The sequence below is a fragment of the Arvicanthis niloticus genome, chromosome 11, assembly GCF_011762505.2.
Source record: "Arvicanthis niloticus isolate mArvNil1 chromosome 11, mArvNil1.pat.X, whole genome shotgun sequence".
Classification (NCBI taxonomy): domain Eukaryota; kingdom Metazoa; phylum Chordata; class Mammalia; order Rodentia; family Muridae; genus Arvicanthis; species Arvicanthis niloticus.
In genome coordinates this window covers 16,470,781-16,487,470 of record NC_047668.1, presented here as the reverse complement: position 1 = coordinate 16,487,470, position 16,690 = coordinate 16,470,781, and the positions used below count along the sequence as shown (strand labels likewise).

At 39.9% G+C, this 16,690-nt stretch overlaps 1 protein-coding gene and 1 non-coding gene across 10 annotated transcripts in view; both read left to right on the top strand.

The window, feature by feature from the left end:
- Window positions 1–16,690, top strand: part of Nubpl (NUBP iron-sulfur cluster assembly factor, mitochondrial) — a 187,558-nt gene that overhangs the window by 44,645 nt on the left and 126,223 nt on the right. For 6 of the 9 annotated variants that reach the window (XM_076941877.1, XM_034513761.2, XM_076941879.1 and 3 more), the window contains one exon: window positions 1,024–1,114. In XM_076941877.1, coding sequence (XP_076797992.1) covers window positions 1,024–1,114 — 91 coding nt within the window. Of the gene's footprint in view, window positions 1–1,023; window positions 1,115–8,218; window positions 8,338–16,690 lie in introns of all 9 variants that reach the window. The other 3 variants (XM_076941875.1, XM_034513764.2, XM_076941876.1) reach the window with 1 other exon arrangement.
- On the top strand, window positions 1,694–1,800 carry LOC117717445 (U6 spliceosomal RNA). The gene has a single exon (XR_004607926.1). It is a non-coding gene; the product is annotated as a U6 spliceosomal RNA (small nuclear RNA).

Sequence of the window (16,690 nt, the reverse complement as noted above, 5' to 3'; positions counted from 1 at the left end):
GATGATAAGGGTTGAAACGTAATTGTGTGCCTGGAGACAGGTATCATGAAAGATTTAGGGTTGTTTCAGTTTCTTGAATTTCTGGTTATTGAGAGATTATGAGTGTTATCTTGTTAGGATTTGGGGATAGTGGGTGGAGAGCTGTAAGGCATAGTGAGGTACAGGCAGATATTGTGGGGTACAGGCAGATGTAGTGTGGTACAGGCAGATGTAGTGTGGTACAGGCAGATGTCATGAGGTACAGGCAGATGTTGTGAGGTACAGGCAGATGTTGTGAGGTACAGGCAGATGTTGTGAGGTACAGGCAGTATTGCCTACTCATAGATGAGAAAAACCAACAGAGATAGATTGGGAGATAGAGGGAAAGTGTATTTATGAGCAGCAAATTTTGTTTTTCAAACAAAAATTTGTTTTTGCCTTGACTAAGTTGCTGATTAACTAGTACCCGGCAGAGACCCGTAAGGATCTTCTGCCCTTCTCAGCTGGACAGCCATCAAAGAACACTGGTTAGCTGTTTTTGGTTCCTCCAAAAAGACTGCTATCGTTTGTATGCAAGGGTGGCCTCTATCATATGTGCCAGAAGCCTTGTTGCTTCTCCTCCCTTTTCTCTCTTGCCAGATACACAACAGAATTTCTTATTTTCTATAGACGAGTCTTGTTTCCATTTTTTTTTTTTTCATTTTGTAATTTAGGACCTTCCAGAAGTCAGTGTTCCATTATTTTGGGGTTTTGTTGGGCATTTATTAATCATTCCAATCTTGTTTGCATCTTACTTGTTAGTTCTCAGAAATTATGCTTAGATCAAAATGTCTTAGTTTTCTTGAGACTATACAGGAGACCCGAATGAGTCAGTTATCTAAATCTAATTTTAAAACTGCCCCTGGCAATTTATACTTCCTGTTGCTTAGGTTATGATTTTGGGGATATTTTACATTTTCTTTTTAACAGGCTCATTACTGTGTTGTCTTTTTTTGTCTGGTGAACCTGAAGAATAATCTTCTGATGAATTTGGTTTTCTTGCAGTCCAAGGCTGTGGGCTTGTTAGATGTGGATGTGTATGGTCCTTCCATTCCAAAGATGATGAACCTGAGAGGAAGTCCAGAATTATCACCAAGTAAGTACAGAAGAGATGAAGAGGGCCTACTGTTCATGTTCCAGGCACCATATGTGCTTGCTATGTCATGTAGAGTAGCAGTTCAGAAATCATGCCATTGACCAACTGTGTGGAATCCATTGGATCTTGTGCCTTGGCCCCCATACTTGCAGTAAGGTCACAGTTGCTGTGAAGAATAATGTAAATGCAGCATTTGGCATGATTCATGGCACTAGTGTATGATAAAATATTAAGTATCCATTGTTTATACTAAGTATATGCACATATGAGAATATTTCAGTAGAAACATTTGTATTAAATGAAAAATTTATTTTGCAACCATATTTATTTCAGATCTTTCTTAGAGCATTTACGACCTCCCCAAAACAATGGTTTGTTGCCCCATAGTTTTACTGCCATTGGCATTGGAAGAAGTAGCTTTTGAATGAATCTGTAGTATTTTCACTGTTCTTGTTATTATGTATTTTTAAGGCTACCAAATATAAAGTCTTAAGTATAGGAAATACAATCATAAAAATGGTAAAAACTGGTTATTAAAAATGGTTTTATGTGAAAATGTTCTAAATAAAATTGATCTCTGTGCTCAGTTTGGCAGCATATATACTAAAATTGGAACGATACAGAGAAGATTAGCATGTCCCCTGCACAAGGATGACACGCAAATTCGTGAAGCGTTCCATATTTTTTAGTTTCTCAACCTAGAACTGACCTTAATACTTGTATGTAATTTAAACAGTATAAAAGCAAAAAAGCAAAAAAAGGGGGAGGAGGGATGGAATAGGGGATTAATGGAGTGGGAGATGGGGAAAGGGGATAATATCTGAATTGGATATTAGCTCAGAAGCTTGAAATTCCCAAGATTCAACTCACAGACCACATGAAGCTCATGAAGAAGGAAGACCAAGTGTGGGTGCTTCAGTCCTTCTTAGGAGTAACAAAATACTCAAGGGAACAAATATGGGGACAAAGTGGGGGACAGAAACTGAAGGAGGGGCTGTCTGGAGACCATTCCACCTGGGTATCCATCCCATGTGCAGTCACTAAAGGTAGACGCTGATGTGGATGTCAGGAAGTGCATGCTGACAAGAGCCTGATATAGCTGTCTCCTTAGAGGTCTGCCAGAGTCTGACATATTCAGAGGCAGATGTTCACAGCTAACCATTGAACTGATCAAGGGTTTCCCACTGGAGGAGTGAGAGAGAAGACTGAAGGAGCTGAAAGGGTTTGCAGCACCATGAGGAGAGCAACAATACCAACCAACCAGAGCTCCCAGGGTCTAAACCACCAGCCTGGGAGCACATAGGGAGGGACCCATGGCTCCACCTGTATATGTAGGGGAGGATGGCCTTGTGGGCATAGGTGGGAGAGGAGATTCTTGGTTCCATGAAGGCTAGACACCAAGTGTGGGGGAATTCGAGGGTGGGAAGATGGGAGTGGGGGCACATCCTCATAGAAGCAGGAGGAGGGCAGATGGGATAGGGGGTTCCTGGGTTGGAGGGTATGGGGTAATTTACATCTGAAATGTAAATTAAATATCCAATAAAACATATTAAAAATAATAAAATATTGATTTAAAAAATTGATTTCTAGCCATGGTAACATAAAATTAAATAATTTTATAAGCCTATTTTCCATGGGTCTAGAAAAATACACGTACTGATCTATTTATTAGATTATTTAGCTTATAGTATTATCTTATAGTATTTATTTATCTTGTAGTATTACAGTTTCTCAACCTAGAACTGATTTAATACTTGCATGTAATTTAAATGGTATAAAAGCATAAAAGGAGGAGGAGGGATGGGATAGGGGATTAATGGGGGAGGGGATGGGGAAAGGGAATAACATCTGAAATGTAAATAAATAAAATATTGAATTAAAAATTGATTTCTAGCCGTGATAACATCAAATTGAATAATTTTATAGGCCTATTTTCTATGGGTCTAGAAAAATACGCATACTGATCTAGTTATTAGATTATTTAGCCTATAGTATTATCTTTTGTTGTAATTAAAAATTAGTTAAACATTGTTTGCTCATTAGGGTGGTTATGTATGTGATTTCAGACACAATTGTACTGAAGTCTGGGTTAATCTTTATGAGTGGGTGACCTGAGGGGTCTTTTTTATTATTTTATTGCAAACAACCCCATATGTAGCTGATTCCTTATCTCATGAAAATACAGGGAAAAAGCTTCTGCTTTTGTTGCAGTACAGTTTGCAAACATGTGCCGTGAAGAACTGTGAGTGTTAACCAAGGAAGAGTGGAAATGACTTCAGGCACTCTGAGTGTCTGTGTCTTGAAGGACAGCATGAAAACTGACCCCCATGTCACAGGTGTGACCAGAGCTCACTCTTTCTCAGGCAGTCTGTTCAGGCTCTGCCAGTGTGAACACTTGAGGAGAACTTCAGTGTACTAGAAACCTTGGGAAGCTTGAAAACAAAACAACTCCAAACTTGTTCTGTGCCAACAGGGTGATCTTGGTTTCCTAGGAAACAAACAGGATGACTTAGGTGTTCATTCCCAAGTGTGAATTCTTAGAGTCTCAACTGTGCATTAATTTTTGAGTCTTAGAAAAAGTTGCTACCATCATACTAACAGGTTTCATTTTGACATTTCTGCACTTTGTCATGTTAATTTGCCGTGTTACTCTGTTACTGTGATTGCAGCACACATAAAATTATCTCAGTAACAACACAGACAGACTATGAGACATATGTTTCAGTGGTTTAGGCTTGGGAGAGATTCTGTTGAATTGGCCTTCCTCTTCCTGGACTAAGCTGGAAACTCTGGGGGCCAGACAGCTTAAGTAATGCCTGTTTTCTTCATTATCTAAATGGATGCAATAATGTAGTTTTCGTCAATTTGCTCATTAAAAATCCTGTGGTAAAGTTGGTAGACTATGCATCATTCCCATTCTCCTCAGATTTTTTTCTTATTGAGAGAATTCTACAATTTGTGGAATTAGGACATTATAGACTTGATTGCCAAGAGAAATTTCATATTTGATCCAGAAAAGTGAATTTACTAATTGATATAAAAACCCAAAGTTTATAATAGTTTTTGGTTTTTAAATTTCTAAATTTTAATTGAAAATAGATTCTTCTCTCATATAATACATATTGACCACAGTTTTTCCTACCTCCACTTCTCCCAACTCTCCTTCACCTCCCCTCTTCTCCAGATCCACTCCCTCTCAGAAAAGAGCAAGCCTCTAAGAGAGAATAGCAAAACAAAACAAAAGAAGATACAGCAAGAGACAAGGCAAGATAAGGCAACCCAATAGGAGGAAAATAGGCCCAAGAGCAGGCAAAAGAGTGAGAGATATACCTGCTCCTACTGTTAGAAGTCTCCCGCAGAAACAAAACCAAGTTAACAGCCATAAATACACTCAGAGGACTGGACTCTTGCAGACTCTTGGAGGCCTTGTGCTTGCCACTGCAGTCTCCATGTGCCCATGTGTGCCCTGCTTAGTTGCTTTGGTGTGCCATGTTCTCCTGGTGTTTTCCATCCCCATCCTCTCTTCTGAGGGCTTCTCTGACTCTGAGAGGAGGGACCTCCTTTTTGAACTCTCTCCACATGTCTGGCACCTGCTCCGGTTTGCTGCCAGAGGAAGTCTTTCTGATGACGACTGGACAAGGCTCTGCTCTATGAGTATAGCAGAATATCAGTAGGGATCATTTTGTCTCTGTGTCTGTCCATCATCTGTCCTGGATGTTTTGTGTCAGGAGTCTTAGTTTTAAGTTTTTTTGACTGTTGTTTTTTCCTGTTGTATCTCCAGTGCCTGCAATTCTCTCTTCCATCTCTTGTATTCTGTTGGGAAAGCTTGCCTCTGCAGCTCCTGTTCACATTCCTAAGATTTCTGTCTCCAGATTCCCTCAGTCTGTGTTTTCTTTATTGCTTCTATTTTCATTTTCAAATCTTGAATAGTTTCATTCGTTTCCTCAACTGTTTGCTGTTCTTGGCTTTCTTTAAGAGATATATGTATTTTCTCCATCTGTTTGTTTGTGTTTTTCTGGCTTTCTTTGAGGGATTTATCCCTGAAATATCTCAGAGGTGAGGTAGTGTGATCTCTACTTAGCTTGTAGAAAGCATATTGAACAAGAACATCAATGGGTTGACATTGTTTTGACAGCCAGTCAAAACGGCTAGTTGCTGAGGCTTGCATTTGTGTCTGAATATAAAGCTTTGTTTTTAAAAAGAACAAATGCCAGTTGTTTTTCATTTCTTCTTTTGAAGTAACATAGCACTGGAATTTCATATTATAGTCCAGCCAAAGCAGAATCTTAAGCACAATTGAGTAGTTGAAGTGGCAAATAAATATTAAATGGTAGTTGCACTCAAGAATATGTTGACATGGTTCACAAATTTGTGTGTGTGTGTGTATGTATATACGTATGTATGTATGTGCGTGTGGAGGAAAAATACAGGCTGTATGTATTCCTTGATCACTTTCCAGCTTACTTTTTGAGGCAGGATTTTTCACTAAATCTGGGTTTCACCATTTCAGCTACACAGGCTAGGCGGCAGGCTGCCAGGGTCCTGCCTCTCTACAGTGTGGGTCCAGATGGCATGCCGTCACACCTGGATTTTGCATGGATGCCAAGCATCTGAGCTCAGGACCTTCTATAGGAAGCACTTTACCCACTGGTGCACCATCCCTGCCTTCTGTGTAATATTCTTTTTGTGATAAGCTTTCTAAAGTGCCATTTGTTGGTAGAAATGATTGTGCTTTTTCATGTTTTGTGATACTAATTCATTACCAGAATATCTGTGGATTTACTGAGTTTAGTTTTATCGAGGAGTGTCTTTTAATGTACTGAGCTAATGAAGTAAGAAAATTTTAAGAGCTGCAGCAAGAGGTTACTAAGATGTAAATGTCAGATGACTTTATTGAGGATGTACAGTGCATATTAATGACTCAATAGCGAGACCCACACTGGTCTTTTCTACTGTTGTGAGATAGTCATTTTGCACCAGATACAGCTTTCTTCTGCTCTGTCTAGGAGCAGATGTGTATGTAGCTTATGGGAATTTGGAAAATCATCATGAGAAAATAACTTTCTATAATAGCACTTACGATTATGAGGAAGGGACAAAGAGGTTTTTCCCCCTTTTAGGTACTTTAGTTGTGTAAAGGATGAGAATCAGTTCTAGTTATTTCAACAGAGGAAGAGATTTTAGGGTAATTTTAGTTGGTAAAGCTGTTGATATGTTTGTCCAAGTGTGGCTCCAGTGGAGAACCCAGAACTTCTGACTTAGTTTGTGTTGGTCATTGTCCTTTGGACCCTGGCCTTCACCCCGATAACAGATATTCTGGGGTACATTCCAGAATCCTTTTAATTTCATCTTGCCTGCTCATCAAGGCCCTGCTCTTCTTTTGTGCGTGGACTCTTTGGCGAGGTGACATTCAACATAAGTAGGGAAAAGAATCTTAAAAACATTTTGCTCATGCTTCAGACACTTTATCCCTGAAATATCTCAGAGGTGAGGTATGTGGTCTTAGAAGAATTTCCTCACTGTAGTTTATCAAGTCTCCCACCCATGCTTCTGTGTGTGTGTATGTGTGTATATGTGTGTGTGTGTGTGAGAGAGAGAGAGAGAGAGAGAGAGAGAGAGAGAGAGAAGAGAAGAGAGGAGAGGGGGAGGGGGAGAGGGAGGAGAGGGAGAAGGAGAGAGGGAGAGGTGTGTAGAGGTGTGTATGTGTGTGTGTGTGTGTGTGTGTGAGGGGGGAGTGGGAGGGAGAGGGAGAGGGGGAGGGAGAGGGGGAGAGGGGAGAGGGGAGAGGGGAGATAAAGAGGAGAGAGAGGGGGAGAGGGAGGGGAGAGAGGGGGAGAGGGGGGAGAGGGGGAGAGGGGGACAGAAGGGAGAGGGAGGGGGAGGGGGGAGGGAGGAGGGGGAGGGAGAGGGGAGAGGGAGAGGAGAGAGAAAGGGGAGAGAGGGGGGAGAGGGGGAGAGGGGGGAGGGGGGAGAGGGAGGGGAGAGAGAAAGAGGAGAGAGGGGGAGAGGGGGAGAGGGGGAAGAGGGGGAGAGGGGGACAGAGGGGAGAGGGAGGGGGAGGGGGGAGGGGGAGGGGGGAGGGAGGAGGGGGAGGGAGAGGGGAGGGGGGGAGGGGAGGGAGAGGGAGAGGGAGGAGAGGGAGAGGGAGGAGAGGGAGAGGGAGAGGGAGAGGGAGGAGAGGGAGAGGGAGGAGAGGGAGAGGGAGAGAGGGAGGAGTTTATTGGAGATACTTGACCTAACTATCTGTGTGTTATGCAAACTGTTTTTCTTTGCCATTCTGAAGCTAGTAACTAGTCAGTTACTTTTTAGGTTTTATTGCTCTGCTGCATGCTGTCTTAGCTGGGACTCACAGCTGGCATAGTCATGGGAAAGGACTTGTTTAAAACAGTGGTTTTCAACCTGTGGATCATGAGCTCTTGGGTCACATATCAGATATCCTGCATATCATATGTTTACATTATGACTCATAACAGTAGCAAAAGTACAGTTCTGAAGTAGCATTGAGATGATTTTATGATTGGGAGTCCCACAGCCTGAGGAACTGTGTTACATTTATGATTGGGAGTCTCACAGCTGGAAGAGCAGAGTTCTACATCCTTATCCAAAGGAAAACTGTCTTCTGAAGGCAGCCAGTAGGAGGCGCTCTTCCACACTGGTCAGAGCTTGAGCATACACACCTCAAAGTCCACCCCCACAGTGACATATATCCTCCAACAAGGCCACACCTACTCAACATTGCCACACCCCCTAATAGTGTCCCTTCTCAGGGTCCCAGCATATTCAAACCACCACAGGGTGCTATCATGTCCAACGATGCCACTGGTGTATTTTGTTGTTGTTGTTGTTGTTTTGAGACAGATTCTCCCTCTGTAGTTTTTGAATGGCCTGGAAGTTGCTATGTAGACCAGGCTGTGTTCAAACTGATGGGGATCAGTCTGACTCTGCCTCCAGTCCTTGGATTAAAGGAGTTCACTTGTTTCTTGTTTTAGGCACCATGGTAGCAAAACATTTTTTATAGGCTCTGAGCAACTGCACAGAGTAGGCTATACAATAGCTGTTGCTTCAAGCCTGTACACTGTACATGTCTCTTCTTGTCCATAACAGCACAGTGCCCGGGACCCGAGAAGATGTGCAATTCTTCCAAAATGCTGCTGCTCTAGAAGACTTTGGGATGATCCCCAATGTATTAAGTCAGCACACTACAGAGTTTATTTCAAGCAATGGTAAACCTCAAGGGAATATTTGTATGATTTTTAGAAATTGCTTAAAAGCTGTCTTAAGAAGTTACACAGAATAAAATGGCTGCTTTTTTTTTCTTTTTTTTTCTTTTCAATTTGGTGACTTAATTTTTTAAATGTAAGTTTGTTAATATTAAAGTCTAAAGCTGAATATTTAACTTCTTTAAAAATCGGACAGCCTGGTGGGTTTTTTTTTTTTTTTTTTTTTTTTTTGAGGGAGGGAGGGAGAGATGGAAAAAAAGAAGAGAGAGAGAAAGAGAGAGGGTAGAGGGAGACAGAAAGAGAAAGAGAGAGAGAGAGATAGAGAGAGAGAGAGAGCGAGTGAGAGAGAGAGGGAGGGGTGAGTGTGGATTCATGTATCTGTGTGTGCAGAATGCTGAAGCAAGAAATTGAATGTTTTTCTCTGCCATTTTCTGCATTAGTGATTTGAGACAAGGTGTCCATTGAAACTGTTTCAGCTAGGCTGGTAAAAGTGAGTTCTTAGGATCTGCTTACGCCCTCCCCCAAATATTGGGGTTACCAGTTCTGCCATAATCTAGATTTTATGTAAGTATTAGGAATTTCAGATGTTATTCACTTTCCCCATTTCCCCCGACCCAGAAAACCCCTATCCTACCCCCCTCCTCCTGCTTCTATGAGGATATGCCCCCCCCCCACACCTATTCCCACCTTCCTGCCCTTGAATTCTCCCACACTGGGGCATCCAGCCTTCCCTGGACCAGCGACTTCCTCTCCCACCTATGCCCAACAAGGCCATCCTCCCCTACATATACAGCTGGAGCCATGGGTCCCTCCCTATGTGCTCCTATAAGTTTTAACTGATGGCCATTTGATATTTTTATAATTTGGCTTCTCATTTCAAACAAATAATTGTACACTTTGGTAGTAGACATTGTACATTTAACCTATAATCCTCAAGTAGCAAGAATATTTTGTCAGAATTTGGCAAGAATAGTAACTAAAAGTTAAGCTATTGTAGTTTTAATAATCAGGAGGCCCTGAGTCCAGATGGTCGTATTTGGATGTATCCATAGGTTCCGTAGGTGTTGGAAGAACAGTTAGGTGTTTTATATAAGTGAGTTTTCATATAAATGATCACCACACATTCTGTGACTAAAAATGAGCACAGGAGCACGTATTTAAGCAGAACATTGCTTCTTTAAGAAAACCTTGTTTCTTGTACCTTCACTATTGAAAGAGGTATTATTTTTATTACCAAACATTTATTGTCTTCTGAGTACTTAATAGGCATGGGAAATAGTTGATTCCTGGCCATGAGGTCAAACTATGTTTGCTGTTTCCTGAAGTGTGTGTGGTAGAAACGTTAGCATGGCATTTGGAGACCTAAGTATGGTTGGTGACTTTAGGTCAATATGGAGTAAGGGAAATCTTTCACTTTCTAGTATCCTCCCCAGTTTCTTCAGTGGATGTGTGTGGGCCTTGGCTTAAAGAAAAATCCGTTTAGACGTTGAATTTGAGTTGGATCTTAAGTTACTTTTATTTTTGTGTGTATGTGTGGGCAGATGTGCAACAGTACACACATGGAGGTCAGAGAATGACTTCAGCAGTTAGTTCTGTCTCTCTACCTTCTATGTCCTGGGGATCAGACTCAAGTTGTCACGCTGGGCAGCAGTGCACTTGCTTCCTAAGGAGTCTTGCTGACAAGTCGTATCTTATAAATGACTTTATAGCATCATGCATTCATCATTTGAAGAATATTACTAGTTATAATGGTTTGTGTATTTTATTATGTGATTTTTAAAATCATATTTGTTGATTGACATTATTACTTAACAAATAATTCTTTAAGTATTAGGAGTTTGTAAAATTCATGGTCAGATACAGGTTTTCTAAAAAATTTAGTTACTTAAATTTTTTTATTTTTTTATAGTCAACAAATAGTGTCAGTTGTACTTTTGAAATAATTGTTTCATTTTGTATGACAAATATCCAACTCTCGATAGCCTTTATTACCTGTCTTACTTTTAGGTAAAGATGATGCCCCATGAAAAATGGCTGTAGTTCAGCGTGCAATGCAAACCACTGTGCTAGGGTTTTCTGTAGGGAAAACCATTGTAGTTCAGAGATGCTCTATTCTATTTCCTCATATGTCACACAAAATGTCAACAAGACCTGTTCTCAAGGGTTGAGATCTAATAAATCAAATTAGTTTGATTTATTAGTGGGCCTATTTTTCCCTGTGAGTACCTGGCAGTGATGAACACAGTGACTATAGGCTGTGCTGCTGCCGTCATGACCCAAAGACTGCCATCTTTGCCTACCATGCTTTGTATTATCAGTGAAAAAGAAAGCTGGTCAAGTTCTGAGCACTGTGGCATTTCTGCATATGAAGCTTACTATACCTATGAAAGCAGTCGTGCTGGTTTATACGATATTAAAAGGTTCTTGGTCATCTCTAGAGAATCAGTGACCATTCTTGGATAATTGATGGTTCTGCCAAAACTCAGAGGCTTAGTAATCATTGTTATGGGTTTACAGTCCTGTGAAATAAGTTTCTGTTTCTTCTACGGAATCCCGCAGAGGTGAGTGCTCTACGAGCAGAACAGTTCTATCTAAAGTGGAAGCATTAAGACACACTGTGGAAGTTCTGTGGGCATCCCACTGGCTCTTCTCTCATTCTTACTTACTAGTGCTGTTGGTTTGTCAGCAATTGAAACCCTCTAAGTACATTTTCAAAGCTATTATAGCTGAACACGATGGTAATGAAGCTGTTATGTCATGTTGGGATAAAGATGGGAATTGTCCCCAAGCTGCTTGCTGTTGGTTAATACACTCAGATGTGACAGTGTAATGAACTGCATGCTAGCACATCTATGTTTTAAGTAATATGTAAGAAGTCAGAGGAGGGAAGGATTGAAGACTGGCAAGGTAAGAACGGTTCCATGAGGATCATAGCTTCAAGTAAGACTTTAAAAGAATGAGGAAATAGGCCTGTGATTTTTATTGCTATGGCAGAGTCCTGTGGTAGAAAGATCTTGGACTTCAGAATTAGACTGATGCAGTCCCCGGTTGTGATGATGCATTTAAAGAGTATCTGTGAACTGAGAGCCAGTTTGCTTTTCTTTTTTTTTTTGTTTTTTTTTGGGACAGGGTTTCTCTGTGTAGCCCTAGCTGTCCTGGAACTCACTCTATAGACCAGGCTGGCCTCAAAGTCAGAAATCCACCTGCCTCTGTCTCCCAAGCGCTGGGATTAAAGGCTTGCACCACCACTGCCTGGCAGCCAGTTTGCTTCTTTCTATGCATTCTTTCACCTTTTTTTATTCCTATTGGTTATTTTTGTTCTCCACTCCCAAAGTCCAAATTTCTTATCCCTAAGGAGTTGTCCAACAGTTAACCACTGTGAGATACTTAATCTATACATTGCAGTTTCACCTATGCATATTCAATAAAAGCAACCTTGTGGTCCTGGAATTTTGATTATTATATTTATCTCCCTGTTTTGCTGTTTAGCTAATTTTAACTGCACTAAAAAATGTAGCCTGTTTCTCAGCATTTCTTATAAAGAGATTATCTTCTATCTTTTATGGTTAGCCAGGACTCATCCTTGGAAGTTAGGTCTCTATCATCTAATTGTTGATTATTACTTTCTAACAGTTATAGCAGTAAACTAGAGTCTGGTTTCTCTGTCACATCTTCACTGTCAGCAAAATGAATGAGATTGTAGCATTGCTCCAGTAAAGAAAGTAGGAGAGTTTGAGTACTGGGGAGAAGATCTGATGCCTCGCTGTCTAGAAAACTTGTCCCTTGCTGCAAAGGGCAGACCTCCATGTAACTCTGACATGTTTACCTCATTCTGTCCCCGTAAGAATTACCTATTCCAAGTTTGTTTGCTCTGGTAACCTTTGAGATATTTGCACACTGTGATCTTGGCTTAAGTTTTTTCTTCACTGAGCATCTTCAGGTCTTCAAAGAATGTCACTAGTTGAAAGCAGGCAATTTAAAGTTGGCTGACAGCGTGTTTAAAAAATTGAAAGGGTGTATGCTTTATTGAGTTGTAATAAATACATGGGTTTGAAAATTCCTAACACCATCCCTGGGAACTTTCAGGCAGGGTGCTCTTTGAAATAAATGCCTTCATCCTGTAGCTCTGTCTTGATTTTCTGATGAAGAATCCAGATTCCTAAAGCATATTTTGATATTACTCTTAGAGATAAAGTCAATAAATACATTAGTTTTAACATTTGCATGTAATAATCATTGTGAAACTACACATCTCTTATTAAAGATGCTTAAAGCCTTTAAAAGAACCTGTCTCCCTTTGCTTTCTCTCTCCTCTTCTCTCTCTGCATGTGTGCTTTCTCTCTTTCTCTTCTCCCTTGACGTGGTAACTTCGCTGGCCTTGGTTCTTCGTGAGAGCAGTTTCCCAATAAACCTGCATTTATTAGGAAAAAAAAAAGTTTAAAGGAGAATCTGTTAGCTTTTCTTTTTCAGACAGGATCTCCGCCCAGGCTGACCTCAAATAGCTATGTAAGTGAGACTAACCTTGTTCCTCCTAATAGGATCCCCAGCAAGTGGCAGCACTCCGTGAAGTGCTGTACATTGAACTCAGGGTCTCTCAAATGGTAGGCAAGGTCTTTACCACTGAGCTACATCCTTAGCCCTACCTTAGGAATTTTAAGGTGAAGTGTTTAGTTAAATTAAAAATATATTGTAAATGAACTGAGATGACATTTTGTTGCAGATGAAAGAAAATCTAATACCACAGTAGTAAAAACAAGAAACGCATTTCTTTTCCACGTGAGAGGTTGGTAGCCACCAGTACTGATGCAACATGCCTATTACACAAGGGCACAAGGGAGCCTAAATCTCTTCTACTTCACCATTTTATTATTTTTAGAGGCTTTTAATATGAAAAATGTAAAAAAAAAAAAAAAAAAAAAAGCTGGGCAGTGGTGGCGCACATGTTTAATCCTAGCACTGGGGAGGCAGAGGCAGGCAGATTTCTGAGTTTGAGGCTAGCCTGGTCTACAGAGTGAGTTCCAGGACAGCCTGGGCCACACAGAGAAACTCTGTCTCGAAAAACAAACAAACAAACAAAAAAAACCAAAAAAAAAAAAAAAAAACCAAAAAAAAAAAAAAAAACAAAAAGAAAGAAAGAAAGAAAGAAAGAAAAATGTAAAATAATATTCTCTTGCTCTTCAGTGATGTTAGAACGTTTATGATAAGCTGACGTTAAGATAATTGGATTTATTCCATTTATTAGCTTTACTAGATTTCCATGCTTTGTTAATGTATTTAGATACATTTTGGTTGTTAAGATTTGCAAGGCAACCAAGTGACACAGTTGAGATGCTTTAGAGAGTTAGTTTACTTGGTTTGTGAATGTAGGTTTAAGTTATTTAATTTAACTATAGTTTTATAATTGAAGATAATAGTTTAGGAGAATTTAATTTGTAATCAATTGAATATGAATAAAATATACAAGTAATTTTTATTTCAATACTTATTTATTAACTATACCAATAACAAGATTTACATCGCAAACTAAAGATTTATAAAACAGCTTAAAAACATGCAACTTTAGATATTAAACATAAGGAACTATAATAAAATGGCTAGTTTTAATTGTCAAGTTGATACAATCTAGAATCACCCAGACAGAGGGTCTCAATGAGTAGTTGTGTGGATCGGAATGCCACTGTGGGCATGTCTGTGAGTGATGATGAAGACCCCCTCTCTGGGGAGACCCTCACTCAAGTCTCAGGAAGTCACAGCCACCCAAAAACTCGCAAGACACCGAATCTGGATGCAAACAGCAGAGGCTTTATTAGGGAGAGTTAGCCGGCTAACGGTCAATTTGTCCACGCAGGAGCTGAACTGACAAAGACCAGCTGGCTGAGGGCCTTTTTAAAAGGGGAAAACCACAAGCCAGGGGAGTGAGGAAGGTGTGAGGGGTTGCTAAGGAAATATAACATAAAAGTAGCAGAAAATTCCAGAGGAACCTAACCTAAGTGAGTCAGGGTCATGTGGAAAACACTCTGTATACTCATTCTTCTCAAAAATGTGGCCTTGCCATGTCACTGTGGCCTTGCCCTGTCACTGTGGTTACTAGTATCTCAGCACCACCTAGATGACTTGCATTCCTTTCTTCCCTTTGTGGTTTAGCCGGTTCCTGAAACCGGCCAGTCTACATTTTTAGCTTGCTTCAGAGAAAATTTTCCGTGCCCTTTAAAGTGAGGCTTAGAGAAGAGCCTGTATATATTTTATAAAATGATTTTTATAATTTTTCACTGTACAATGGTATTGATTGCTTTAGTTATGGAGGAGGACCCACTGTTGTGGAAGCCCCAGCTTGTGTTTGGGTCCTGGCTGTGGACAGTGGAGAAGTGGTAAGCACAGATAAGCACACAAGCCTTTGTGATTCTGGGTGTAAAGTGACCAGCCATTCCCAGCCACTTCAGGGTCCTACCTTGACTTCTGTGCCATGAAAAATTGTGACCTGAAATTACAGGCTAAAATAGATAAGCAATTTTTGTTGGTGTATTTTATCACAACACCAGAAATGAAACTGGGACATATGGGTAATAATTTTGGCCTAAAAAATTTACTAAGTTAACATTAAAGAGATAAGCCTGAGGATGTAACATGAACACATGCAATTAGGCCTTCTGAAATAAAACAGAACAATAACCAACCAACAACAACCCCCACCCCCAAACATCTAAGTGTATATCTGTTAAGGAGGAGCAGATAGTTTTTAATCTGAATAATAGTTATCATTATGCGTTGATAAGTTAGGTGTTTGCTTTTAGGAGATTGGAATTTAAACTCACTCCTTTGTGGATGACTGTGTGCTCAGAAATATCAGCCACACTCATGAGTGAGTCAGTGTCTTTATAATTCTGAGTGACTATTTATATGTAGAGATGCAAACAAACAGCATTCCTTAGGAGTGGTTTTCATTGAAAAACACTTTCAGATTTAATGGGCATTGGTTACTTCTTAGAGATCCAACTACTATTAAAACACTTGTGTTTTAAGACTTTTGAAATATTGACATTGTTCCAGATATTTGAATGTTTGTTTAAAAGTCAAGCTATGTCTTACACTTTAACTTAGGTTTTAAAAGCATGAGACTAACTGTCTTACAGTTTTCTCTTAACGGATGGATCATAGAATATGTTTGCAAATTATATTACAAAGGGTTAAAACATGTGAGAAATTCGGTAGCAAGGAAACAGTCCTACTGGTAGAATTGTGGTTTCCACAGTGACAGACAGTAGTGCACTCTGGTAAGCGGATTTCCACAGTGACAGACAGTAGTGCACTCTGGTAAGCAAGTACTAAAGGGGATGGGGCAGGGCGGCCAAAGTTCTGAGCCAGCCTGGCCTATGTGAGATTCCATTTGGAAAAAAACAAAAACAAAACCAACCAAACAAACAAACCCACAAACAAAAAAGGTGAGTCATGGTGTGGATGTAGGAAGGGGAACCCATGCTATACTTATACTGTTGGTAGAAATGTAAATTGCAGAATGGTAGTGGAAAACAGCTTGAAAATGAAAAAAATGAAAACAGCTACAAAAATGAAAAAAAAAAAGTTTCCACAGATTCTAGAAACATGTTTGGATATAAATCCAAGGGAAATCACATCTGCGTGTTGATGAGTTCTGGCCTTCTGTGTTTGTTATAGTATTATTTAAGAAAATCAAGATGTAGAAAAAAAGTTAGTCATCAGATGAATTTACAGAAAATGTAGTTTATATGTACAGTAGGGTACTACTCAGTCGCAGGATAGCCTTCCATTTTCAGCCACCTGAATGAACCTAGAAAATATTTGCTTAGTGAGATAAGCCAGGGACAGGAAGATCAATACTGTATTAGTGTGTTACTTTACTCACACCAAATCCCTAAGAACAAAATTCACACACTCAGAAAGTACAATTGTTGTTACTAGGGATTGGGGGATGGGCAGCAGCATTCGGGGACAGCATGTGTTCAGAAGTGCAGAGTTTTAGTTAGATAGGGACAGACAGTGAGCTCAGGAGATCTGCTGTGCCGTGTGCTGTGCCGTGCGGTGACAGCAGTTAGCCATAAGTCATTGCTTGGAAGTACTTGGAGTAGATTTTCTATGTTCTCATCACAAAGATTAAGCATGTAAAGCAATAGATATGTTAGTTGATTAAATAATCTTACAGAATATATGTGTATCAGTATATTACTTTGCATGCCACAAGCAGATATACTTCTGCTTATTTGGAAAACAGAGTAAGAAATTAAATTTGCCTTTTTTTTTTTTTAGACAAATGTTGCTTTTTTTTTAGATAAGTAATGTTTTTTCTCTTCATCAAAAATATATCCAATATTATTATAAAATT